General features: G+C 40.0%; 3 protein-coding genes across 4 annotated transcripts; 2 read left to right on the top strand and 1 right to left on the bottom strand.

Moving 5' to 3' along the window:
* Window positions 1-1821: 1821 nt before the first annotated feature.
* LOC126382705 (apolipoprotein D-like) lies at window positions 1822-3412 on the top strand. Its single transcript, XM_050032744.1, has 5 exons — window positions 1822-1830; window positions 1976-2109; window positions 2219-2340; window positions 2772-2857; window positions 2963-3412. The coding sequence occupies exons 2-5, from the start codon at window positions 1990-1992 to the stop codon at window positions 3202-3204; spliced, it is 570 nt and encodes a 189-aa protein (XP_049888701.1). The 5' UTR covers window positions 1822-1830; window positions 1976-1989; the 3' UTR covers window positions 3205-3412.
* A 2355-nt stretch (window positions 3413-5767) lies between these two features.
* LOC126382846 (apolipoprotein D-like) lies at window positions 5768-12314 on the bottom strand. 2 transcript variants are annotated; one of them, XM_050032942.1, is made up of 5 exons: window positions 12236-12314; window positions 6842-6975; window positions 6521-6642; window positions 6244-6332; window positions 5768-6099 (listed from the first exon to the last, which is right to left on the bottom strand). In XM_050032942.1, the coding sequence occupies exons 1-5, from the start codon at window positions 12243-12245 to the stop codon at window positions 5861-5863; spliced, it is 594 nt and encodes a 197-aa protein (XP_049888899.1). In that variant the 5' UTR covers window positions 12246-12314; the 3' UTR covers window positions 5768-5860. The 2 variants fall into 2 exon arrangements, with proteins under 2 accessions (XP_049888899.1, XP_049888900.1); XM_050032943.1 differs by lacking the exon at window positions 12236-12314 and adding an exon at window positions 7066-7084.
* Window positions 12315-14129: 1815 nt separating this feature from the next.
* Window positions 14130-25640, top strand: samd7 (sterile alpha motif domain containing 7). The gene is made up of 9 exons (XM_050032752.1): window positions 14130-14448; window positions 19981-20115; window positions 20445-20568; window positions 22357-22481; window positions 22557-22638; window positions 22827-23491; window positions 23577-23692; window positions 23781-23891; window positions 24907-25640. The coding sequence occupies exons 2-9, from the start codon at window positions 20013-20015 to the stop codon at window positions 25141-25143; spliced, it is 1563 nt and encodes a 520-aa protein (XP_049888709.1). The 5' UTR covers window positions 14130-14448; window positions 19981-20012; the 3' UTR covers window positions 25144-25640.
* Window positions 25641-26574: the final 934 nt, after the last annotated feature.

Raw genomic sequence — 26574 nt, 5'->3', positions numbered from 1 at the left:
ACACACACATGCTCCTGAGATGGTCCCATCTCTTGAGTTGGGAAGTGGTTCTACTATGGAGGAAGATTAGTCTCAGTATTATTTGTGTGAGGAGATCAACAATCTGCGTGTTAATGTGCAGTCTGTAAATACAGTGCAAAACAAATACAAACAAAGGATTTCAAATTGAAAAAAAAAGTTTTGCAACGGATCTGCAAATACAGATATGGAGACAGATTCATCTCTGTAGTATTTGCATGAGGAGATCGACCATCTGCGTGTAAATGTGTAATCTGTAAATATTTAACAACTTCCACAAATACAAAAAAGATTTCTAAGCTTACAAAAATATTTTGCAAATATGTAACAGATCTGCAAATTTAAAAAAACAAAACAAAACAACAGACTAAATTCTTCAGGCATAGAATTGAAATTCACAAATAAAAACTGGATTCACCAATAGCCTATCTGTTCGAAAGTTGTAAATGTTAAAAAGATATTCACAAATGTTTAATTTGTGGAATTTGTTTGATCTGTTTTATATATGCAAAATCCTTTTTTTGATTTTACAGATGCTTTTTGTATTTGTGGAAGTTATTTTATATCTACAGATTACACACTAACACATGGATTGTCGATCTGTTCACACAAACAATACTGAGACAAATCTATCTCCATATTCTTCCAATTTCAGTTTGTTCATGGGCTGTAAGTTGTAATGTGGAAACAACACAGACACTACAGAGAGGAAGTGTTGTATTTTATTGCTCAGTGCATTTAAAAAACATGATGATAACAGTTTAAAGTAGGCTATATTGTTGGTGCACCAATTCCTTCCCTTAAACCTACTAAAACAGGCTGTTGCTTTACCTGACTGATTCCAATAATAACTTTTCCAACTAATCTAGGTCACTCTGGACACAGACTGGGGCTAGGTTACAATTTAATACCATGTACCAATTACATGTGAGCAAAATATTGACACGCTATGTGTGAATTAATAAAGTTTCCCGTCAGCTGAACGTTAATCCGCCATGTTTTTGCATATATGACGTCAAGTCTTTCAGAGTTGTTTTTCTGAATTGTTGTGAATTTTCTTGTTGTGAACTCATGTTCCCCATTTTTCTGACACCACAGCATGAAGTTAGCGAATAAGCACATTTCCCAACATGTTGAATTATTTCTTTGATAATCAAATTGGGATCAAAAGCTCGGGTGATAATGCAGCTATTTCTCTTTCTCTATCGTAAGTATGTACAGGAATGGCACACACACTTTCTCTTGATCATGATTTTGGGGAAGACACTGTAAAATATTTAAGCTATGCAAATAAGCAGATGCTAATTTTAAACTCAAACAAACCTAAGAAGGGGAAATGTGGCCTCTTAAGTCCACAGCATGAAAAATGTATTTCTTTAGTTCAGAGTATCAGCTGCTTTGATTCTGCCTTACTGTCTACTGGAGCACTCAGATAAAAGATATTTTAGATCTCGTCTGTGTTTAATATTCGTCTTGTTTGTAATTCTCACATTTATCTTGTTGGTTTTTGACCGAGTCTCCTCTTGAAAAAGTTACCAAAAATTAGTTTGTGTCATGGCATGGAGATGAATGGACAGAGAATGAATGAATGGGATCGATTTACTGCCACAGAGATAACAAGGTGTGAGGCCTGTTTGCACAGTGTCTTCATTTGAACAGGTGCCAACTCTCACACTCACACCTCCTCGACACCTTAACATGTGAACACAAGAGGAGGGGCTAAAGAATGACATCAATAATGGCACTTAAGATCTATAAAAGACCCTCAAACAGAGCGTCATGCACACAGGTAGTGACGCTGATTACATACAGGTGAGCAGACTGCAGCCCTGACTCTTCTCACATCTCCTGCTCCTACCTTCTGTAGTTAGCAGTCAAAGATCGTCTTTCAAGAGCAACGTCGTGGTGTAAACCTGAACCATTTAAATAATGGTGCTGTGTGTTTTGTTCTCCGCAGGTCGTGGTGAAAAGATGAAGGCCATGCAGGTGATTTCCTTGACTCTGCTGTGTGTTTTCGCAGCCAGCGCTCAGGTGCTGAAGTTCGGCAAATGTCCCACACCTGCAGTTCAGGCCAACTTTGATCCTACCAGGGTGAATACTGAACTTATGTTTCTTTTGCTATTAATTAATGTCTTGCCTGTTTTGCAACAATTACACGTTCAGTGTTTTTAGTGTGTGACATCCTGTGTTTCCTCTGCAGTACATTGGTAAGTGGTATGAGATCATGAAGCTGCCGACAGCCTTCCAGAAAGGCGAGTGCGGCACTGCCACCTACAGCCTGAAGGGTCCTGGAGTCCTCGGGGTCCTCAACAGGGAGCTGCTGTGAGTACAAGCTGCCTCAGTTTCAGGATTTTAGATTTCAGGATTTGAATATATGCATATTCTTGTCATAAAAATGCTGCTTAAATTCATGTTTTTTGCAGCTCTAATTGTTCTTATCGCAGTCCTTGAAATGATCATTTTCGGAGTGAAAGAAAAGACTTTTTAACCTCTAAATTAGTGTGTAACTCCACAATAGACAGCCCTGTGGTGGGAGTGTATCTGCACACGACTGTCTATTGCATTTGCCTTTTTAAGGCCACATCGTCAACATGATGACAAACTGATCTTTAATACTGTTTCCAATGTATGAATGGGAAGCATTTAGTGAAAGGGATAGATATACAATACATTGGAACTTCAAAAATTAAGACAAAGACCTAGAAGTGAAAGGAAATGCATGACTGTGTTAATACTTTTCTCTCTTTTTTTAGTGATGATGGAAGCATTAACTCCATCGTCGGCCAGGCCAAGGTCAGGGACCCTGCTGTGCCTGCCAAACTGGAGGTCTCCTTCTCTGGTGAAGACGTCTAATTCATTACAGTTATATTCAAGTTCAGTCAGTCATTGGAGGTAGTTATTTGTGCACTGAATATTCCAGCTTTGACTCTTATCTCTCCTGCAGGAACTCCCCCTGGTCCCTACTGGGTGCTGTCCAGTGACTACGAGGGTCACTCTCTGGTCTACGGCTGCACAGACTTTGGCCTGTTCCGCATGGAGCTGTCCTGGATCCTGAGCAGAGAGCCCACCCTGTCTGAGGAGACCTTAGATCAGCTGCACGGCATCCTGTCCTCCATTGGAGTCAATGTGGACAAGATGATCCCCACCAACCAGGATGAGACTTATTGCATCCCCATGGACCAGTAAACAGAGACACTCCTGTTTCAGCCTCTACAGGACTGTGAGACAAGGCGACCTGGAGTCATGACATGACACAGTGTGTGGTGTGCCTCGCCCTGTCGGTACATGATGCAGAGTCAATGCAATAAACCTGTAGAAAAAAAAAGCATGTGGTGGTGTATTTTGTCTTTGGACTTTCAGGTCTTATTCTGAACTACAGAGAAATATACTACAAATCAGGCGGAAATCATACGGACTGAAATGGCAAATGTTAAATACCCATACATATGTTTATTTAAATATTCTTACAGTCACCAATAAAAAGAAATTCTAATAAACTCTCTCTAAATAAGAATATAACTCATTTAGCCAGCAACTCATCAGTATTCCCACCCTCAACCTTTCAATTTCTGTCACCTCATCCCTCAAGCACTCCCGATCACACAGCACCCAGATCATCCACTCCATCAGTGCTTTACCCTCCTTCCTACAGGATGCAGGTGGAGACTATCCATGTGCAGAAAGGCCTGTTTTAGTTTTAGCATGAGCCTTCTTCCCACAGCCATACGAGCTTTAAAGAAGTAACCTCCTCATGATCTTACCAGAAATGTGTGTGCACCTACTGTGGAAAATAGCTAATCTAACCATCTATATTATAGTCTAATTTTAAACCAGCATTGCTTTATTGGTTTCAGTCTCACATACTTCCTGCTTCTGAGCTTTGTTGGGCTTCATTTTAATCATCTCAGATTTGTAGTGTTATATTTATTTGTCACGTGGAATTACACAAGATACATCTCCAATGAAATGTGATCCCATCAGCTCCTTTTAGTCCTTTTTTTTTGCATCTTCTTTCATTGTCCCTTATAACCGTCCATGTTTCCGCATGGTTCTGGTAATCTGAAGTTTCTGGCTGTGGAATGATTTAGCTGTCCTGACCCCAACAAGACAGCCACATGGTCAAAGCACCACCAATACTTGCAAAATAGACACAAGAGCATAAATTTAGCACAAAATCAGCACATAATTTGTGTGAATTTGGCACAAATTTAGCACAAATTTAGAAGAGCTGACAGGGAGGGGACTGGAAACATCAGTGCCTACATCATCAAATGTCCGTGCCTTCATCATCGCTACAATGAGTTTGTAGTTTTCTGGAGGATTCCTTTTGAAAGGCACTAACATTGAGTTTAAGTACACACATAATCATTACATCACTTTTAAAACTGTAAATGCAGAGCCAAGGTGGACCCATAGAGCTCACACTGTGATGTAATATGTGCTCATAGGAAGTGAATCTGTCAATCATCAAAGTAAAAAAAAAAGGTGTGTTTTGGTAAACAGCACTGTAAGACTAAACAATGACAGGTGTACTGCAGCAGGTTGACATGAGTGAGGTGCTAATCCATGCCATTTTTTAACTAGATCCTTCCTCTATTCACTGAACAGCCAATAAAGAACAATTGTTACTATTCATACACAAAAACATACAACTTACAATTTGTTTACAACTGTAAATAGACAGTAAAACATCCATTTAGGACTATTTTTTTTACAATGAATGAAGAAATTTGAGATTTATTTTTATTCTTGTGGTCTAAGACAGTCCAAAAATGTTAGTAAACATGAACCGCTCTCTCCCAAATCCAAAAACTAGAGTGCTAAAATTTAAATTTGTGATGTCTTCAAGTCACCATGATGTCGCTATAACAACAACAACAAGCACTTCTAGGTAGACGACTGTCAGTTCATTTCAATTATGGATATATGTGAAAACAGCAAACTTGTCTCTGATGTCATTTTCAGTTATAACTGTAATGTTTAAAGATATCAAGTTAAACACTTTGGTGCGACCTGTCTGACGTTTCTGCTGTGCTTATTTCATACACTGAGTTGCTTCGCTATCACCTCTGATACACCATATCTACTGACACAGAAGCAAAACAATGTACTTCTGTGGAACCAACTGACAATGCAGTACCGGCGACTCTGTGTTCTGCAAAATTAAATTACAGTTTTTGTCAATGGAGTTTGGTGGTTTTGATATAATGGCTTCAGTTCCCCATCGGAAAAAGGCTGTCTGATGGCAGGGTGAAGCTGTGAAGATATTCTAAATACAGCAGATGGCGGATTGAGGCAGTGTTTGTTCAGCGCCGTTTGAGGTTACGTGACACACTTTCTAATCCAAAGTTATTGTAAGTAAACACTGTGATTCAGTCTTTATGGGTACGTTTTCTGTTTCAGAGCCGAGAGCACCACGATCAAATAAAGCTCATTTTGGGTATAAAAAAGAAAGCAAACATCCTGGGGTCCACAAAATCAGTTTCCTATTCATCCTCTATAGAGCCACTTCAGACTTATACCCTATGACATCACAAGTTAGAGACTTACTTCTCTGGTTTCTGGCTTTGAGAGAGAGTAGCTCATGTTCACAAATATTGATTGAACTCTCCAGCCATGAAAATGACATATTGGAATTCTTACGATGTTTCCCTCTTAACCAAAGAGTCATTTTGGTAAGGTGAAACAATCATCAGTTAATTGATTTTCAATACTGTATTACATCAAATAACTACAGAGGCCCACAGATGCAGTTTAAATAAGTTTATTGCAAGTACAGTCACAAGCACCACACATCAGTCTGTAGGCCTGTAGATTCATCAGGTCCCTCTCAGTCTGTTTACTAGTTCATGGCACTGCAGTAATCTGCGTCCTGGTTGGTGGTGACCAGCTTGTCCACTCTGACTCCGATGGAGGACAGGGTGCTGTGCAGCTCCTCCATAGTCTCCTCAGGCAGGGTGGGCTGTCTGCTCATGATCCAGGCAAACTCTACGTGCACCACACCAAGGTCGGTGCAGCTGTAGACCAGAGAGTAATTGTCGTAGTCGGTGGACAGCACCCAGTAAGGAGCAGGGGGGGAGACTGTGGGTGTAAAGGGAGAGGACAATCAGCTGAACAAGTTTCCAAAAGTTCTTCATTCGTACAGTCTACAGACGAGTCAGCCTCCACAGCGTAAAGTGTTGAATAGTGATCTCCCCAGGTTTGTAATTAATTCAGGGTCCTTACATGCAAAGAAGGAGACCGACAGCTTGGCAGGCTCAGATGGGTCTTTAGCCATGGCAGAGCCACTGATGGAGTTAATGGTCCCATCAGCACTGAAAGAAAGAGAAAAAATATAATTTGTGGTGAAAGAAATACTAATAATATAACTGTTACAAGTAAAAATCCTACATTCAAGATTTCACTCAATAAAAGTACTAACAGCAAAATGTAAAAATATTAGTTGGGCAGAATGGTCCCTTTCAAATAGTTCGTAAGCTTTGGTAGTCAAAGTAGTACTCACAGCAGCTCCTTGTTGAGGACACCCACAACTCCAGGGCTCTTAAGGCTGTAGTTGGCAGTGCAGCACTCGCCCTTCTGGAAGGTGTGAGGCAGTCTCTGGATATCGTACCACTTACCAAGATACTGTGGAAAACACGAGGAACATAAATTAATCTGTTGTTGATGAAGAGCTGCAGAATCTTGGGGCATTATGTCGCAGTTTTTGTTTTGTGTTACAAATGGTCGCCCCAGAAGGCCTAATTTGTTAACTTGTGTAATTTAAATGAAAGGAAGTGGAAAAGAAATGCTACTTTGACAGAGTATATTAAAATCTGGTATTCACCCTGGCTGCGTCAAAGTTCTCCTGAACAGCAGGCTTGGGGCATCTTCCTGGCATGATGACCTGAGCGTTGGCCGCCAGAACGGACAGCAGAGTGAGGGAAATCACCTGGATGGCATTCATCTTTTCTCCACGACCTGTAGAGAACAGAAAAAGGACTCTTAATTCATTTAGATATTCACAAAAAGAGACGCAAGAGAGGAGCATCATGCCTGTGACTTGTTTACCTGTGTTACTGGGTAGAAGTGACGTTTGGAGTTTTGATGGTGTTTTTATAGGTCAGTGAACGTGTTTCTTCAGCCCCTCCTTCATATTTACATACATGTGAAGCTATTTTGAGGGAATTGTATGAAAGTTGGCACCTGTTCACGTTTAGTGTTTAAAGAGGCCCCTGGCAGAAAAAAAGATGATTGACAGGTTGGTGTAAAAGTTAGATAAGTGCAGTGCCGCCTCTGTCAATAACAGCTTCCTAGAATTTATGCAAATATAGTAGTTTTTGGATGGTAATGTTGGTCAAACCACCACTTTACTCCAGATTAAAATATCTCAACAATTATCAAATGGATTGCCAGTAAATTTGGTTCATTTGTTCATTTTTACTCAGCGAATTAATCCTACTGACTTTTTTGATCTTTTCCTATAGTCCCACCACGAGGTAGACACTTATGGCTGTGAGTGAAATTACTTAACAGCTGTAGATGGATTACCAAACACTTTGGTACAGACATTCATGTCCCCCACAGGATGAACTGTAATAATGTTGGTGATGACAATTTATTGTTAAAGCAGTACATATCATGGGAGGACTTGAGTGAAATTAGCTACTCTTATTATAAAATAGTTGGCAGTACAGGACTGTGGATTATCTTGAGTAACCAGGTCATGATTTCTAGAAAGAGATATTGCTGGTGAGTTTTTCATATTCAAGAGAGGGCAGACATCTCTACAGCCAATATCTTCAACACTTGGCAACTCACACCAAAACAATCTAGATTGATAAATATCACTACAGGTAAGAGAAGAAATTTGTATTTTTGATTTGTGTGTTAACTTTCCCTTTCGGGGCTTTAATCTCAAATGACACTCCTGTTAGCCTCAGCTGTACTTTGTGTGCTAAGTAGCAAACATTAGCATGTTAAAACACTAAACTAAAACGGTGAACCTGCTAAACATGTTAACACTGAGAGCATGTTAGCTGACATTAGTAAATGGCACTGTACCTACAAAGTACAGCCTCACAGAAACAGCATGGTTGTAGACTTGTTGATGAACGAGCCATTTGAGTCCAAACACCACTGAACACAATGATATGAGTGACACCAACTCCAGTGATTTTACATGTTATTGCCTCTTCTAATCATTTCACTTTCCACTTTAACTCTGTCTTTCATTCTCTTCAAAGCACATTGTAAAACATTTAGCCTCAGATCAAGTGTTTGATCAGCCCACTTGAGACTGTCACAGGGCGACGTATTCTTCTTTGATTGATGTAGACATGTGAAGAGGAGCTACTTCAGTAAGATCATCTACCTAAAAATACTATTCCTCAAGTATCTCACAAAAAAATTTGCTTTATCCCCTTGGTAATAATCTTATGAGTCCCTGCGTTCAGTCAGAAGCAAAACAAATTCTTTTTCACAGAACTGTGACAAAATGTATAAGTTCATGCAGGTCTCTATAAAAGCATTGATTGTATTTAAGTGCAATAGACCTTTTGTCACGGCAGACATTTTGACTTGTCATAATAGGAAAAGCACAGGTGTATTTAATGGTTCAATGATGGCTGCATTCCACTTGTGGAAGGCTTTGACACTGTGCATGCTGGCTAACTGGAATCGCTTACTGGGACGATAATTGGAACTGAGCCATCGTTAATGTTATCAGTTTCACCTGTGCTTATCCTACTATGACTAGTCAGAATGTCTGCTTTGAAAAAGGTATATTTTGAGGTGTTTTTCAACCTGGTCTCATTCTGAAGTCATCAAAATCCAGCGCTTGGGCAGTGACTTGCGGCATCAGACACTGACAAAAAAAGCCATCCTTGAATGTCGGCATGATACACAGCTGGTCGCCGTTATAGTTTAACGGGGGATACGCGACGGGACAAGAACAAAAGTTAAGGCGGCGAAAGTCCAAGAAGGGCAGGTGGGAGGGGTGGTGGATGGTTCCAACAAAAACACGGACAGCGGTGTTCACGTCTGTAAGATTCTAAAGCCAAACCCTGTGTTTTTTTCTTGAACCTGACCACATGCTTTTGTTGCCTAAACCCAATTACATACGTAAGTTGCTGGGAGAAAACAAACATCAATTTTTTGTCGTTGCACTGATGTAGTGCATTTATTTTGAAAGAGACTGTATGTAAAAGGTACATTTCCTGTGAAAATGAAAGCATATTTTGAAAGAAGACAATGCATGTAACAGGCAGAACTTGAAATGGCATCCCAACAAGTCAACAAACAACACACCCCGGGAACCTTTCACATCATATCATGACCAAGCATCAATATGTGACGAGGTCGGAGTGAAAATGTGTTGTATTTTTACTTTACGTAACTTATTCAGTTTCATACTACTTTCAACTCAATCACTAGGACAAATGTTATCATACATTTCTACAAACTACGCATATGTTAAATTTGCGTTTTTATATGAAACAAATATGTTGAATTGTTTCTTTACATTTCAGTTTTCAATATGTTGTTGTGACAATGCGGTTAGACTTAGGCATAAAAAACAGTTGGATATGGGCTTTAAATATCCAGTTGTTGTCACTAAAGGCACCACTGGAAATGTCATGACTGATGTTAAAAAATGTGGCTGGTCTCCTGTTGTCCCCCTGATGAGAAATTCAGTTCATATGCAACTCCATCTCTTTAGAAATGCTGATATCATATGTATGAAACATACAAATGTAACACATCCATGGTTGGCAGAAACGTACAGTGCCAACATTTTCTTCTAGCAACTGAGCTGCCAACTTCACTCCACCCATTTCAGAGGGACATTTTGTGCTTTTAACTCCACTACTGTATATCTATTTTAAAGCTTGAGATACTCTATATATTTAGAGTAAGTAAATTTTGCTGTTAATACATTTATCCTTTTAATTAGGTGAAATCTTTTACTTGTAACAGAGTATGTTTACAAAGCAGTATTACTACTTAAACGTTAGTAAAGAAGGCGTTCACTGTGTCAGTAGGTATTTCCTGGATGTAATACTACAAGGGTCTAAAGGCTTTGCCAGTTATTTCAGTGATTCTTTATCCTAAAGAATCCTACTACCCGGGATCTCACGGTAATCAAGACCTAAACAAGCTTTCCACTGAGTGTAAAAGACGTAATGCTTCCACCTTTGAGGGATTATGTCTTGTGGTACACTTGTCATTCGATGGGAAAGAACACAGGAAACGCAGGAGATCCGGACACCAGATTGTTCCTGTAATTAGAAGATTGACGCTTGTTTGCACTGACTCAGTGAATTTATAGCCGGGCTTGTTTCTTGAGGTTAAACCTGCTGCTCTGATCCCTTCGCCTCACTGTGACTCTATAATGCTGGGTGCACACAAGACGGACAGAAATCCCTTATAAAAAGCTTACACCTAGGAGATTCCTAAATTAGCGGTTTAGATGTCCTAATGCTCTGCTTGCTTAACGCCTAAGTCCTTTATTAGTCTCTTTTCAGTAAAAATGATCAACCCACTCGTCTCCTGCACAAACACACCGAGGAAACATGTTCCTCAGATGTTTTTACCAGTAATGATTGTAATGAAACTTAAAGTGAAGCTAAAGGGCTCATTAACAAAACAGTAATGCGGCTGCAAATCAATTTATAGATTAAACAGCCCAAAAGGGAACACACTGAGAGGAAAACTTCACTCACAAAATGATCATTTGTATCAAAATTACACATCTTGTGTTACATTGAATTTGTGAAGAGAATATTATTTTTCTCATATGCCTCTTCAGTGAATGGAAAATCCAAAAATCAGGAAATTACTTGATGAATTAAAGTAAAAGGGCGCCACATTTAATAAAAGCAAAGCTATATCAAAACATCTGTTACAAACTCTTACACAAGGGCAGTATAACCCGAGTCTCATTTATCCAGTGGTATCCTCAGTACAAGCATTCTTAGCTAAAACGTACCTATTAAAACACCTACACATGAACGCATGAAGTGTTTTAAATAGTAAGGTAGTACTGAGCATACGACTGGATGAATGAGACTTAGATTATACTGCACAAGTTTGGTGAGAGTTTGTAAACTGATGTTTTGATATAGTATTACTGTTGTTAAATGTGGACCCCATCTACTACAATTGATCATGGATTTGCTGTTTTTGGATTCTTTGTTCATCATGGAAGCATCCAAGAAAACTCGAGTTTTTCCTCACAAATTCAACATAACATTGAGTGAGTAATTGATATACAAATGATCATTTTGTGGGTGAAGTATTCCTTTAGGAGGTTCACTAACTACTAGAATAAATATTAGAATGAATGTGACTATGAACATGTAATGATTGTTGGTCTTCAGAAACAGCTTCCCTCAAACAAACTAATCACACACATGCAACAGCAGCAGGTCTCAGTGAGGGGTCACAGGAGAATGACCCCGCTTATTAAAGCTAATGGTCTGACCACTGCTATGGTGTAGAATGACATCCCTCCATAATTATGCCACAGCAGCACGAGGCCATACCAGGTCTCTCTCCTGCCGGCTAAGAACAAGAGTGTCAACACACCTGGATGACTCAAGAGATAGGAAACTTCACCTTTCCAGCCTAACACGTTATAATGTGTGTGTCTGTGCTGCAGGATGCTGAGGGTAAAAGCCTGAATCTGGTGTAATGCGTAATGTAATGTACTGTAATGATGTGGTAAAGTGATTTCCTGGCAAACGATAGACCCCCTCAATACCAAATGAGCATCATTTGAATGTCACAGAGTACCAGAGTTTTGTTGATGACCAGGTGCACCTCCTCGTGTTGTGTCAGAGGGATAGCTGCAGAATAATAAGCTGCATGGCACTCATCACCAGGAGGTAATTTGGGGACACATGACAGTGACTTTAGTTTTTTCCAGACCTTAACACAGGATGTTTTTGTATGAGTTGGCAGATCACAGAATAAATACATAGATGAAAAATCAAGTAAAAGGTTTATATTATTAGGTTTGTAAAACATATAGTGGCCAAGCACCAACTTTTGAGGCTGTAAAATTAAGCCAAAAGCTGCAGTTCATCAAATGGCCACTTGAGGCTGGTTCCAAAACAGAGACAGCTGGTTCCCATAAATTAAAAAATTCCCGATTTTACAGCACAAATAAAAACATGTTTACAGTCTGGTACAAAAAACTTTCAACTATACAGGAGGTACTTTTTTTGATATAACTCACCTTTTGACATTTTGTTAAGGCCCAGAGTAACACAGATATAAGATCAGGGCTGCTTGAGTGACAGGCTGTCTGTGAGACATCACTACAGTCTGTGAGTGTGATCCACCCCTTGCTCCTCCACAGCTCCACCCTCTCATCCATCCCTCCAATGGTCAGTTCTGATTCCAAAAATACAAGATAGCAAAAGAAAAAATGCCTAAAATCAGGTTTAGCACTATGTTAACAGGGCCGGTGCAACCATTTAAGTTACAGTTCTCCAGAAAAACTGTTTACATTGTACATTTCTGGCACAGAAACACTTAGTTATGCTACAAAACATCATGTTTTAGGCTTAAAACACACACACAAAGTCACTGAAAAAACAGGGACAAGTTGATGAAAAATACCCAGGGTCTGTGGCTCCAATGCAACAGGGAAAAGCCATAAGGTTCAGTGCCACAAACACCAGTGGACTGTTGTTGTTTTCTGGTCTTGAATAGCCAGCAGCTGTCATCCACCATCATATACTCTGTAACTTTAGAAACGTGTAATATATCTGTGATTTTCAGAAACGTACAATGCCAACATTTTATTCTGTCAACTGGGCTGATTTAGGATACTGAGGTCATAAAGACTCAGGATTTCTCAGCCAGATTTTTATTTCTGACAGTATGGAGAAGGCTTTCACTCAGCATTTAAACATTCAGGTTGAAAAATAAAATGTAATTGAGCTGTTAATTGGATATGTAACATAGGAAAAACCTTGGTGGACTCACCTCACTGTTTAAAAAATTCTGGCTGATATGGAGGTAAAGCAGGTCCTATCCAGTGTGCACTGACTGTAATAATTTATGAGGTTCACCTATGGCTAAAACTAATGCAGTCTAATACAGGAGTCCTGAATCCTTAATGAAGGTTATAATGTTAAGTTTTTGTTGAAACTGTTTTAAAGAGGCGCTGATTCAGCTGCCATTTTAGAGGATGTAGTTTGTGGTGGACAAGGTAATATAAACACCTCTTAGTATTTTGTCATACAGTTCAACAGAACCTCAAACTAAGAGAGGTGGGACCAGGTCGTTGTTTTGCAAGTGACAAGTAAGGCACGAGTCCTTACGCTCAAGCCCCAAGTCAAGACTGACCAGCACTAAGTCAAGTCCCAAGATCTAAACTGTGAGTTTCAAGTCCTAAACTAGTCATAATTTATTCTTGTTAATGTTAAATGTTAAAATTAGTTGAAGTAGGAAATAACGGGCAATGAATCGATTCATGGCAAACTTTTTAAATAATATCATTTTTAATCTGTGGGTTTGGGGGAAGGTACTGAGTATTTTCAAGTCAATCAGTGATAAAAGTGTTAAAGTCTACATCGAGTTGTCAAGTCTTTTGATTTTGCCTTCATATCATGTCTGCTGTTAAGCAAAATTCCCCTCAGCCCACCGACTGCGTGCACCTTTCTGTCCACCCAGCATTACAGAAAACATCATTCAAAGGAGTGCAGACCCATGCTGTAAGCGGTTGGTGAGCACAAACTGTCAGATTAAGAGGTCTGAGAGGATCATCCAGCCAACATTTAGTCAGATTTCTAGCAAATTACCACCAAGCATGTTTGGGTCAACCCTTGTGGCACCCTGGGGAGGGCAATACCTCCAACACCCTAACTAGACATGTGAGGAAAAACAAAAACAATCCTGATCTGTTGGATTTTTTAAGTCTACAGGCAGAATCGTGGAGCTTCTCTGCATGTGGCCGCAGAGCAGTTAAGAAGGGGCTGGACATTTTGCCACTGGAAAAGGAAGCTAAGCATTTAGGTGTCTTAACTATGGTCTAAAGTGCTAACAAGGGATTAGTGAGGTAAACGTTGAAAGAGGTTTAACGCTCCATGCTTAGGACCAGTGCTGCTTCAGTAATTACACATCAGTTGCAAGGTGCGGCAAGCAGTTGGATGGGAGATCATAGTGATGTCAGGACAGGGAGGGCTTACCACAGGAGATAAGGCCATCTAATGGAGATGAAATGAATCGGTATTTAAAAGGTCTTTTTTAGTTAAGGCAGTTAGCTGGCAGCAGGCTGCGCTCAGACCAGTTGGCTGGTTAGTGGGAGGCCATTTAGTTGGAAGTGAAAGAGGGACAGGGGAGAGGCAGTCTGTCAGCTTGTCAGAAGGTTTCTGTTTGCTTTTTTCACTTGAATTGGGACAAAACCAGTTCCAAGCTCTGCACACTGGTGTGAACTTGAAGGTAAGTCCATTAAAACTTCCTCTTTCAATATCTCCCACTCTCCTCGTGCATTCTCCTATACCTGACTAATTTATTTAGGTTGTATTTTAGTTGCTGTAAATCACATTTACTCTGCAGCTATTCTTGTAAAAGCACAAAATCTAATTAGTTTATTCCAGACTGTACAATTTAAGTGCCTGATGCATTACAATATCATCAAAAATAAAACCTTAAAATCCATGCACGCAGCTGAGTATTTGCATCACAATGTTATAAAAATACAAAACTTTTAAATGGTAAATCTTGTCATGCATAATGTGAGCGGTAAACTGTATAAAAGGCTACTGATCCCTCAGTAAGTGATTAATCTAAAGGCCAATGTGATTAGAGGAACAACCTTGAAATCTGTTTAATTAACCTAATAATTAGCCCAGATTCTGTAAATAGCGCTTATTGAAATGAAAATAATGCTGGAATACATGACGCATGAGTGTGTGGTTCTCATGAAACTGTGATGATCTGTGTTTACGTTAAACTGTTTATTTATTTATATATATACGTATTGATTTATATTTAATTTCATCCTCTTAATCATCTTTTTCAACACTTTGTAATGTGAGCTCATGACACCACAAGTAATTCGTAAATCAATACCTGCAGCTCGCCACTCACAACTCCCATAAAATCTAATCTGCCTCCTGTAACTAACAGAATATGACATGGCTTTAGCATGTTGTGTGAGGGGGGATTAGGAAGGACTAGACAATACTTCTGTCTTGTCTGATATGACCTCCTCAAGGCTCCATCTAAGTCGTCAGCAATTTTTCCCTTTAATTCATTCTTGTAATGAGATTAACCAGGCAACAGCAAATCCAAGGAGTCCAATCCCCGGATTTGGCAGCTGTAGTGTGGCCTCTGTTTGTGGAGGAAATATGAGACACAAGTTTGTTTTGGGTTTTTTTATTTAGCCTTACCTGTAATGACAGTTTCACTCACAAAATGTTGCATTGAAACTTTCATGTGTGCGTCTAACAACGCTGAGGTCAGGTTTGAAGACGTGTAACAGCGCTACAGGTTAAGTCTCAGGCTACAACTTCACTTAAAAGACTTAAAACAAAAGCTAATCAAAGTGTTAGCTGTGACTGAAAGGCAGCGTTACTCAATTTGCTTTGCACAAGGCCACTTTTGTAAAATGGCAGGAGTCCAGGGGCCACTTTCTAGGAATTGAGGAAATTCAGACCTTTGCCTCACCTCCGTCGAAGGGTCCGAGTAGCCTCCACTGGTGCTTTTTTTTGATAAACAAGTTCTATTTTGATGCTTTTATGCAGTTTGGCACCTTACTGACATTCATAGTGTTTAAAAAATCCCAGTTTAAATCAATTTCTTTTCAGTGTGAATTAAAAAAATGGTCAGCAGGCCACCTGGGCCTTTGTGCTTCTCTTGCATAACGTCTACTTTTATAGCCACACAGCTAAGCATGATTTTCCTGATAAACGAAACATAGTGCAATCTCTAGGAAACCAAAGAGGTGGTTAAACAACAGTTAGTTTTGTTCTGAAGGTATTTGCAGAATCAACTTTTTTAAGCATCTGCTTGATATTCTGTCCTCACAATGAATAGGATTTTTGACCTGGTTTCTCAAGTTGCGACTCTATTTTTCCTGATCCCTAAAAAGATGGTCGATGGATCTCTTTGCGCAGTTTGGACAATGTTAGACACGATTAAAAATGTAATCATCTGTGACATTATCAATAAACCCTGCATGCTATAAGGTATTTTGTATTTAGCTTATCTTTTACATTTATGGCACTTTGCTTCTGTTGATGTGTTCTCGTGTCTATGATGGGATGGTTTTAGCATTAGTTTGTTGTTGTGAATGTTGTCCTGTCACACTGTCAGCTCATCAGTGCAGGTTCCAACAGAGTTTGTTGTATTGGTAATAAAACTAACTAGAAGCTTTAGTATATACTGATGTTTCTTTACAATATTTCACATTTTTAACCAAAATAATGTTGATATTTTGCTTGTGTTTTACAAAAAAAAGCACGTACAAATGTCATTGCAACCGCCAGAAAAAATGCTAGCATTGCACATTTTGCTAACAACGGATACGTTGCACTTATACATTATCATGTAGTGGATCCACTGAAACTTTTCACAGCACTATAGTTAACATGTGGTTCAGTTTAGGCACAAAAACCACTTGGTTAAGGCCATGAGGAGATCATGTTTTAGCCTAAGATACCCGGTTTGAGGGGCAAATGCCGGCAGGAAAAGCAGCAATGTCTTGGTAAAAGAAACAACCCTTTTTGGTGCCCCCATCTCTGCAAACAAGTCGCTATGAAACACCGTGTTCGGAGACTAAGTTGATGGAAACACAGCAATGACTCACTAAAGGACAACCAGCGTCATGACAGGCGTCTCCACCATCCCAGATGACAAATGCAGCTCATATATTACGTCACTTTAGAAACGTTGATATGATATGCATGACACATGCAATAAACTGAACATTTTGTCATCCAGATGATTGGAAGAGCCTGTGGGAATTCTGGAAAGATTCGGATTTCTCAAAGATCAAAACATATTAATTTTTTGGGGGGAAATTGGCAGTTTGGCTCTGAGGCTAAAATGTAAAGCTATTACAGGGGAGGTACTATCTGGTGCGGACACATGCCCGTCTTGTCCTGAAGCAACAGACTCTCACAGTCTGTTGGACTATTTTCTCTTTCTGGAGAGACTCAGGGATCAATTCATTTATGCATTTATTGGGGTTTTTTTTCATTTTCTATTAAGTATGTAAGCTGTTCAAAGAAAGTCTAATCATCTTGAAATATGCACAGTTGTTTGCAGTATCACACGTGAAAGTGTAAATCATTCCCAGTAAAGAGAATGTGAAGGCGATAATACATTACACAACGCCCTGAGGCTCAGAGCTTAGTGCCCACTTGGGAATTACAGAGACATAAATGTTGAAATACATCTCTTCTCATTTGCTGATGCTAGCTGTTATGACATTGGCAGAGAAGTAGGTGGGAGCAGGGTGCATGTGTTCGCGCCACATAGCTCCACATAAACCGATTGCATCCCCAGATTTATCCCCAAGGTGTTTTTAGGACATCCTGGGAGCTAATGGAGGCTAATAGGCTTAGCACTTAGGGTGTATTGTCCGGGATGCTTACAGGCAAGGTTTGCTGAGGGTAAAACTCTAAACGTGCGGATTACCTCTAACACATCCCTTTAAAGTGCTGTATAGCCAGGACTTAGCTAATAGGATCCTGGGGGTAGCAGGGGCCTGGGAAGGTGGGGATGGGGGTTGGACGGGCCAGCAGGGCGGTCTCAGGCAGGTCAGCAGATGTAGCTAGCAGACTGTTGCAGGACTAATAGGCGGATTACAGCCCTCAGATTAGATGGGCTTCAGAGGGAACTTGAGGGACTGTGGATAATGCTCAAGGCCTCGGGGAAATCTTATAGCAGCATTTCTCTGGGGGAGGGGACGGCAAAAAAAAATGCTGTGCACAGTTGGTGCATGTACCCAAACAAAGATTGACAAACATCAAATACAATAATGATCAGTTATAATCATATCAAGAGGTGGATGGTGAACTTGAGTGCAGATTCAGATTCATCCACCCAGGAGCATATTGCACACTCTGCTCCTGGATTAGCAGAACTGGATTATTGGGCTGTCGTTTACAGTATCATATTTTGTAATGGGATTTCTGTGGTGTAGAAGGCTAATTGGAGGTGTTTAAGTCGATTGTGCTTGTTTACACAAGCTGCTGGCTCAGCCAAGAACAATGCGGCCATTTGGAGTGTGTATGTGCGTGTCCTTTTATTACTACACTTACGAGGATTAAATGTTATTGCAAGCGTGGAAAGATGAGGAAAAATCCTGCAAACTAGGACCACTTTTTGCCAGTCTCCCCGTTTTAAGGGTTAGTATTAAGGTTAGGATTTGGATTTAAGTGTTAAATTTAAGTTTAGGATTAGGTTTACGGTGAGGGTTAGGGTTAAGGTTGGGTTAAGATTAATGCCTAATGCTAAGATGGAGGTAAGAGGTGAGAGGAGGGATCAAAGGTTACGGACTGAATTTGTGTATGATAATTGATCCCCTACTGGCAGTTTATTATAATACCTGTTTTTTACATTTTATTATTTATGGATTTTTTTGTTAGTGTTTTGCCAATCTGTTCTAATCTCAACAAAGATATTTAATCATCGCAGCTCTGCTTAAAGGGTAGCTTTAGCATTTTTCAACCTGGACCCTATTTTCTCATGTTTTTTTTGTCTAAGTGACTCATGGGAACAACTACTTTTGAAATTAGTCAAGTATTGAGCGAGACAGCTGTAGCCGGCAGCTGCAAAACAGGCTGCGAAGTAAACCCTGTGGGCATTTGTGCACCGTCAATGTATGTCCACTAAAAGTGCTTGTTTTTGCCACTGACAGGCTCAGATTGTTATTCTAAAACATTATGAAGAGGATCCCTACAGAGATAGACCTTTCTGTTAAAGAGTAAGATCCTTTTTTTTTTAACAAGAAACAGGCCACAAACCAAACCCACCAGACTCCATTTAAATAAACGGTCATTCTAGCGTGTATATATCTTATATATTTTCACATCTAACTGGATGAATTAAGGGTTTATTTCAACCAGACCAGGCTTGATGATCGTTAGAGCACTAGAAAAATGAACCAGGATGTTTTTCCAAAATTTTGTGTAGTCTTTGTCATCTTTAAATGAAATGTGTTTTACGATAATAAAAATTTGTGCTTATTTAAATGGAGCCTGGTAGGTTTGGCTGTATGGTTTTGGGGCTGTGTCTGGTTAAACAAAAAGGATCTTACTCTTTAAAAAAGGTCTTGCTCTGTAGGGATCCTTTGTATAATGTTGTCAGACACATTAAAAAATTGGAGTCTGTCAGTGTCAAGCACCTTTTGTGGACATACAAAATCAAAATATACCGTATATTGACGGTGCTCAATTGCTCGCAGGGATTACACTGCAGCCTGTTTCACTGCAGCTGGCAGCCCTTTCACTCAGTACTGGACCAATTCGAAAAATGTTTTTTTCATTGGTCACTTAGTTGCAAAATCATGGGAAAAGAGGTCCAGGTCGAAAAATACCAAAGTTACCCTTCAAACTTAAAAAAAAAAAAAAGAAAGAAAGAAAAATGTAATGGATATAAGTTATTTTAACCTGGCACATGGCATCTGCAACAACAAACAACCCTGCTGTTAGAATTAAGTTTGATTTGGCAGAATAACATGTATTCTTATAAATAAGAAGACGCTGTCCATTGACTCGTTGGTATTTTAGTGAGATCATATATTCTTCTGGAGCTCAGTGACCATCAACAGGCTCTTGAATGTGTAGATATTTGCTTCCCCCTAATGGCAGTAATAAGATATTGCAAAATGTAAACATCCATCTGAGCTCAATTTATACCTCAAAGCTGCAATATGTCATGCAGTGTTATAGTAAAAATTTTGTCAAAGTAGCTGTCACATGTTCCAGTTTGAAGGAATGACCCTCTTTAAAACTTTTACAGTGTTCAGGTGGAGGTCAAAGGTCGTGTGTGTCATGACCCCACGGGAGCAGCTGAGGAAGATGACAGCGATGGGAGAGCAGGGGGCTTTGGATGAGAAACACTGGTACCGTCTGGTCAATGGCATGTCAGCTGGAGGTGAGAAGTGGAAACACAGTCGAGACAAAGCACCATAACAACATAAAATATGACAGGAGTCCAAAGAAACTTAATATTTTACAAAATGTGTTTAAATTCATAGTATTTTTCTTTTTACACATTTCCTGGCACCATCAAGATTGTATGAGTTTCCAGCGTGGAGCAGGTTTAACTAACTCTGTGACCTTGTCTACCATGTATTGATTTTAGCAGATTGTTACCTGCTCAGTAGCACCTGCAGCCTCCAGCTTTCACAGTCAGAGCACGTCTCAGGTATTGTGGCTAAACTGGCTTCCCTGTGACCTGTTGTGCTTTTTCTTCTCTTGCAGAGCTGCGGCAGAGGCAGGAGCTGATAATGAGGAACCAGATGGCCATGGCTCCACAGATCCTCGCTCAGGGGCAGCAGAGGTTACAAGGGGTCCCAACGCAGTTTGAGCCTCGCTTCATGGAGAGGTCTGTATCTGAATTCACCCTTAAAACTGAAACTGTAGCTCTGTGGTGAAGGGCACCCCTGAGAGCTGTCACGTACAAGTGTATAAGACATATTTTTGGTCTTTTCTGTAGAATGAAAATGTTTTCATGAGTCCTCAGTCTTTTAATGTCCTAAGAAAAAACAATAGAATTAGTGTTTCTTTGCCATTTTTATTTCTTCAAAACATCAAATAACAAAAATCGATATTTTTTTGTTGATGTTGCTTCATGGTATTTTTAAAACAAGTAGGAAAAATCAAAATTACAAACTATGTACTGTTGTAATGTTAGTAATATGTTAGTATTCCCGCATATATTTGTTACCAAGGAATTACTAGTATTACTAGCACTAGTGCCATTACAGTACTCTCAGAAATGGTGAAAGATCATACTGATATAATTGCTTCATCAAATATATAATGGAAAAACATTAAACATATGAAAATTAAAATTAAAAAATTTAAAACAGTACATAATCATGTTTTTTTTAATTCAGAAAATCTGTAAATGTATTATCTTAGCATCACTACCTTTATCACAAAATGTTTAATACTTGAGACACTAAAAATCATACTTATGAAATTTTTTTCAGCATATATGTCATGGATAACATTAAATGTATAATATTAAAAACTATGAATAATCAGATGTAGGGTTCTTTCCTGGAATAAACAATAAAATAAGCGAAAAGTCAATTTTATTTTCATTAGCTTAGCTTCACTACCTTTACCATAAAAGGACAAATTTTTTGGCAGAACATGTTTTTTATTTAAAAAACCACTTGAACCTTATTAGATTTATGTTATTAGATTTTTGTGTAAAGTTGCATAAATCGGTTCAGTAAGACCTCTAAAATTATAATATGTCAAAAACATTATGCCTTGGAAAATCCCACCACAGAGAGCCCTCATGTCTGGAGTAACTTTATTAACTTCCTGTAGGAGATGAAATGAAAAGGCATACTATTTAAAGATGCAGCGACATCTAGTGGAAGTTGTATGCCCCCGCGCCTGCAATAGTAAAGACCAGGGGCATTATAGTTTTGGGTTGTCCGTCTTTCCGTCTGTCCCATTCCAGTGAACGTGATATTTCAAAAAGACCTTCAGGGATTTTCTCCAAATTTGTCACATCCCCTTGGACTCAACGATGAACTGATTAGAATTTGGTGGTTGAACATCAAAGGTCACTGTGACCTTACAATACATGCTTTTGGCTGTAACTCAAGAATTCGTGCACTAATTCTGACAATGACAATTGAATAATGACATATATTTAAAAGGTCAAAGGTCAACTTCAATGTGATTAAATCTTCTGCAAAAACACGTTTCTTGCCATTACTCAACGTCATATCACAGGAACAGATACTGAATCAGTCAGATACTCAGTCAGATACTGAATCAGTGACACTAATCTTGGGTGCCCACTTTGAAACTGTCTGTGCTAATTGTATAGATCTTCTCTGCTGCTGAGGGGAGGGTGTGTGTGAAGCATCCATGTTTTAACAGACATGGATGATTTGCAGAGGCATACAACCACTAGGTGATTAATCTAGTCAGTCAACATGCCTAAAATGAATGGCAGAGAAAGCTCAGTCAGGCTTATTTATGTACATTTTTTCCAAATAGATGCAGTAACTCAAAATGTGCTTTACCTGACAGTTGAGGCAAACCTTAAAAGGTTAAAGATGCAAACAGCTGAGTATCTGTCAAAATGTCTGTCCCCTTGAAATCATGTCTATATGACTGATTTTCCATGTTTTTCCTTCATCAGAGAGCTGGTTCCCCCCTCCGAGATGGTAGCCTCTGATGCCAGGCAGATGCACATGGGGCCTCACCTGGGTCCACCTCTCCCTCCCCATGCCAATGTCCTGCCTGGAAGAGGTTTCCCTGGAGCAGGTGAGCATTGCCCAGAGCATCTGTATCATCATAATGAACGTGAATGAGCGTTAACTGTGTTTTTCTTTCTCTCAGCTGGCTATGGCTTCTTGCCCTCGGAGCCCATGGAAACAGTTGCCCGGCGACAGGAGCTTATCCACAAGCAAAATATAGCCAGGTAGTGCGTGCAGAATATTATCATCATCTCACAGAAATACTCCACCTACACACACAGATCTACATCACAATTTGCTGAATAAAACAGAGACATTCAGTGTATTGTCAGACTTTAATAATGTGATGATGTGGCTGCGTCATCATTGCTGCACAATTATGTCTAATATTAGTGTGTGTGCTCCTGTTCAGAATGGAGATGAATGCCATCCTGCACCAGAAGGAGCTGGAGAATGCCCACCAGAAGGGATTTATGGGAATTGATAACCCCATGTCGTACCCTCCCAACCCCATGGCATTCAGAGGCCGCCAGCGCATGCCAGACGGCCATGATGTCTTTGTCCATCGTCCCACCCTCGATGAACTGCACTCAAACAGCATCCTCATGTCAGCCAGCCCTTACCCACCCATCAGCACGCTGCACAGAGAGAGAGGACGCAGGGCCGGCAGGAGGCCGACCGTTCACAAGAGCGCAGAGAGCCATGTGTCAAACCTGAAAGGCCAAACTGAAGATAAAAGTGTGGAGCAGAGCCCAGGAGCCACATCAGGGGAGGAGAAAGAGGTGGAGGCAAAGGGGGACATGGGAGAGGAGTGTCCCACCAGTAAGACGCATCATCAAGTAAAAATAGACTCTGAACTGGCCGCAGGAAGCAGGAAGAACTACAAAGAGGGGGAGCCGGGCCTGCGTAAAGCCTGTGTGAACAGTCAAGATGGGTCAGATGTGACCAACAACGGTGCAAATGATAAAGATATATCCAGCCAGTGTTCAGCTTTCCAGGAGAAGTTCATGTATCCCTCAGCTGGTGGTGGCATGCCTTACATGTTCCCAGTCCCTGGAAATGGTTTCCTCCCACCAGGTAAATAGATAGATTAGAATATAGCAGATGAATTTATTGTGTACATTATAGCACCAACACAGATGTATATCATTGTTTTTTCCAGGTCCACCCAATCTCTTTCTTAATGGTGATGAGGTGTCTGAAGACATAAGGAAGTGGACAGTGAATGACGTTTACAACTTCATCAACAGTATACCAACATGTTCAGAATATGCTCAGGTTGGTTCATACAGTTTTCTGTAATTTTTTCCTTTGTTCTGTTTGCTGTGTGTTTGCTGTGCTAATGTTATGTGATTTCACTCTGCAGACGTTCAAGGACCACATGATTGACGGGGAGACGCTGCCCCTCCTGTCAGACGAGCATCTACTGGACACACTGGGGCTCAAACTTGGACCAGCTCTTAAGATCCGCTCACAGGTAGGAAACACAGCCTCTGAGTGTTCCCTGAACATTCACAATCAAGTCTTAAACGGAAGACATATCGGGGGGCCCAGTAACTCACTAGGTAGGGTGGGTGCCCCATGTACAAAGGTAGCGTCCTTGCCACAGTGGCTGCGGGTTCGTCTCCAGCCCGCGGCCCTTTGCTGCATGTCATCCTCTCTCTCTCCACCCTTCATGCTTCAACACTGTCCTGTCATTAAAGGCAAAAAACAAAAAATAATCTTAAAAAAAAACATAAAAGAAAGACATATCAGTAGCTGCTACTTGTAAAGATTGGATGTGTAGTATAAATCTCATGCAGGAAGGCCGGTGCAACACTACACAGTAACTCTTAAACAAATGCAAATTTTGTGAAGCTTGTTGTGGCATTTGTTCATCTCAGGTTTTAAATTTATAATCAATTTTATCTATAGAGACCAAAATAACAAATCATAAAATTGCTTCAAAGGGCTTGGATATCAACAGGTTTTTGGATATGTGTAAATGTCGACACGCTGACCTTTTCAATAAGGTGTCTGAAGGAATGTAGAGGGAGGCTGTGTTTGCACAGTCGAATAGGTCCACGACTGGTGGAAAACTGTGAAAATGGCACAAAAGAGGCTACAGTCAATTTTCCATATTTTGACATGATGAACAACACGTTACGGAACATTTATCGGCTACATTTAACAGCTTCATAGGAATATTGTCTTTTTTGGAATAAGGGGAAAAAAACTGAATATTTTGCGCATGTAAACAGAGAGTGGAGCAGCTAAACGGGACTCAGCCACCATTAATTTTATCATTTACACCTATGCTTTTTCTACTGTGACATTTCAAAAAGTATTCAGTGGAAAAAGACCTAGGGAGGAAGTTGCACAGGTGTTGTTAACTGTGACCATGCTCTGCAGCACATCCTGTCCTCTACAGGTGCATCATTCCCTTTAGACACTGACACATTTGCAAACACTAATGCGTCTAAAATGTGCCAACTCTCTTTATTGCTCCACAGGTGTCCAGGCGCCTGGGCAACATGTTGTACATGATGAACCTGCCACTCCCTGCTTCCACCCTGCAAGCCACTCCTGAGAAGCCCACTGACCGCTCATCTGAGATCGGCTCCCCTGTGAACTGCAACAGTGAGGAGATGATGGCGAGTCCAAGAGACCCCGATGTCCTAAAATCCACAGAGCACCTGCACGAGACAGAAAACAATTCCCCTCCATCTGCCAGCAGCGAGACGGCCTGATCAGAACTGATAATGTGGACAAATGCAAATCTAACTAGGCCCAGTGTGCACCTACGTGACTCTACCTGAACTGCCACTGTGGTGGATTTGTTTACATAACCGGATTGATGGCGCTTTGTTTTTGTTTTTTTTGTTTGCTAACTGGGTGTTTAATGCACAAGTTCACACTAGGCCCATGTGTCTGCTAAATATTTGTATTTTACATTAATATGTACATATACGTTTAACAACACTAATGTGTGTTATGAGACGATAAGAAGGTCCAATATTATGTTTCTTTTCTTCTTTTTCATTACAGGCCTCTAAATGTCTGATCATAGCTTTAAACTCTTTTATTTTTTTAAGCTGCTAAGTGTCATTTCTCCAGTAGGCCATTATAAGGACCCTAGAAATCACATGGGAATGGTTTTATAATTGAATGATGCGATATCTAAGTGAGATGTTTGGATGTTTGATACCTTTTTGCATTTGTCAGATTGTAAATAAAGTGTTTTTCTACATAGAAAACCGGCAGTGCCATCTTTCTGTCATGGTCAGGAGTAAATAAGTGAAGATCAAGACTCTCATGTTTTAAGAAAATTCATATAAAGTCGTAAAAACTGGCAAAAATCTATTATCTTTACCATGGACGTCATCACGGACGAGAAGTCATTAGGATGGGGAGAAAAAAACTTTTGAATATTTGCACAAAAAAACTGCAAAATCTATTTGGTGATAACTAAAAGTAAATAAAGACGTTTGTTTACAGGCATGTACCTACAGTTATTACAGAACATCTGAAAACTTGTACTTTGTTCTTCACTTAATCTCAATGAGCCTCAGTTTTCCTTATGTTAATAGAAGTTTATTACAACATAAATCTGATATCAGAGAAGATCTTGGTGCATTGACGCAGATATACCAAAAGCTTAAAGTAGTATTTTTTTACAAAAGCAGCTTTTATACAATAAATCCCAGAATCACGTATAGTCACGGCATCAGACCATGACGAGACAAAACTATGATGTGTAACACTTGGTCCAGACTCTTTACCATCCACAAGCTCCTTATTTACCGGTGGCAGCTGGTGGTGAGGATTGCAGAGTACAACCAGGAAAAACTTCTCCCAGTTAGCGTTCCTTTATTGTTCTTTGCTCGGGAGGATTTTACGTGGAGCCGATTTATCTGCAGAGGTCTCTTCCTCTCCGAAACAAACAGACCAGGTGTTTAAAACCAGTGAAAACACTGAATGAAGCAGATTCAAGTTACAAATCAGTGTTTCTCCAACGCTGTTTAGCATGTCAGAAATGGGCTGCTAGCCCAGCAACTGCTAATATGTGCTCACCTGTTTCCTCAGATAATTCAATGTGTGTTCACCATATTCCTGATCCAGATGTTCAGGAGGTTTTTGCTGTAAGCCGAATTTTCCACAGAGGTCTCTTCTTCTCCAAA

The sequence above is a fragment of the Epinephelus moara genome, chromosome 21 (assembly GCF_006386435.1).
Source record: "Epinephelus moara isolate mb chromosome 21, YSFRI_EMoa_1.0, whole genome shotgun sequence".
Classification (NCBI taxonomy): Eukaryota; Metazoa; Chordata; class Actinopteri; order Perciformes; family Serranidae; genus Epinephelus; species Epinephelus moara.
Note: the sequence above shows the minus strand (reverse complement) of the source record. Positions and strands in the feature narration are given on the sequence as shown.

Coding starts and splice junctions, on each gene's coding strand:
- LOC126382846 (XM_050032942.1), bottom strand. Junction 6,643..6,841: donor AGAACTTTGACGCAGCCAGG/GTGAATACCAGA, acceptor TGTTTTCCACAG/TATCTTGGTAAGTGGTACGA. Junction 6,100..6,243: donor GTCGGTCTCCTTCTTTGCAT/GTAAGGACCCTG, acceptor TTACACCCACAG/TCTCCCCCCCTGCTCCTTAC.
- samd7 (XM_050032752.1), top strand. CDS start 20,013: ATGACCCCACGGGAGCAGCTGAGGAAGATGACAGCGATGGGAGAGCAG. Junction 22,482..22,556: donor AAGAGGTTTCCCTGGAGCAG/GTGAGCATTGCC, acceptor TCTTTCTCTCAG/CTGGCTATGGCTTCTTGCCC. Junction 23,693..23,780: donor CATGTTCAGAATATGCTCAG/GTTGGTTCATAC, acceptor TTCACTCTGCAG/ACGTTCAAGGACCACATGAT.
- LOC126382705 (XM_050032744.1), top strand. CDS start 1,990: ATGAAGGCCATGCAGGTGATTTCCTTGACTCTGCTGTGTGTTTTCGCA. Junction 2,110..2,218: donor CCAACTTTGATCCTACCAGG/GTGAATACTGAA, acceptor TTTCCTCTGCAG/TACATTGGTAAGTGGTATGA. Junction 2,858..2,962: donor ACTGGAGGTCTCCTTCTCTG/GTGAAGACGTCT, acceptor TCTCTCCTGCAG/GAACTCCCCCTGGTCCCTAC.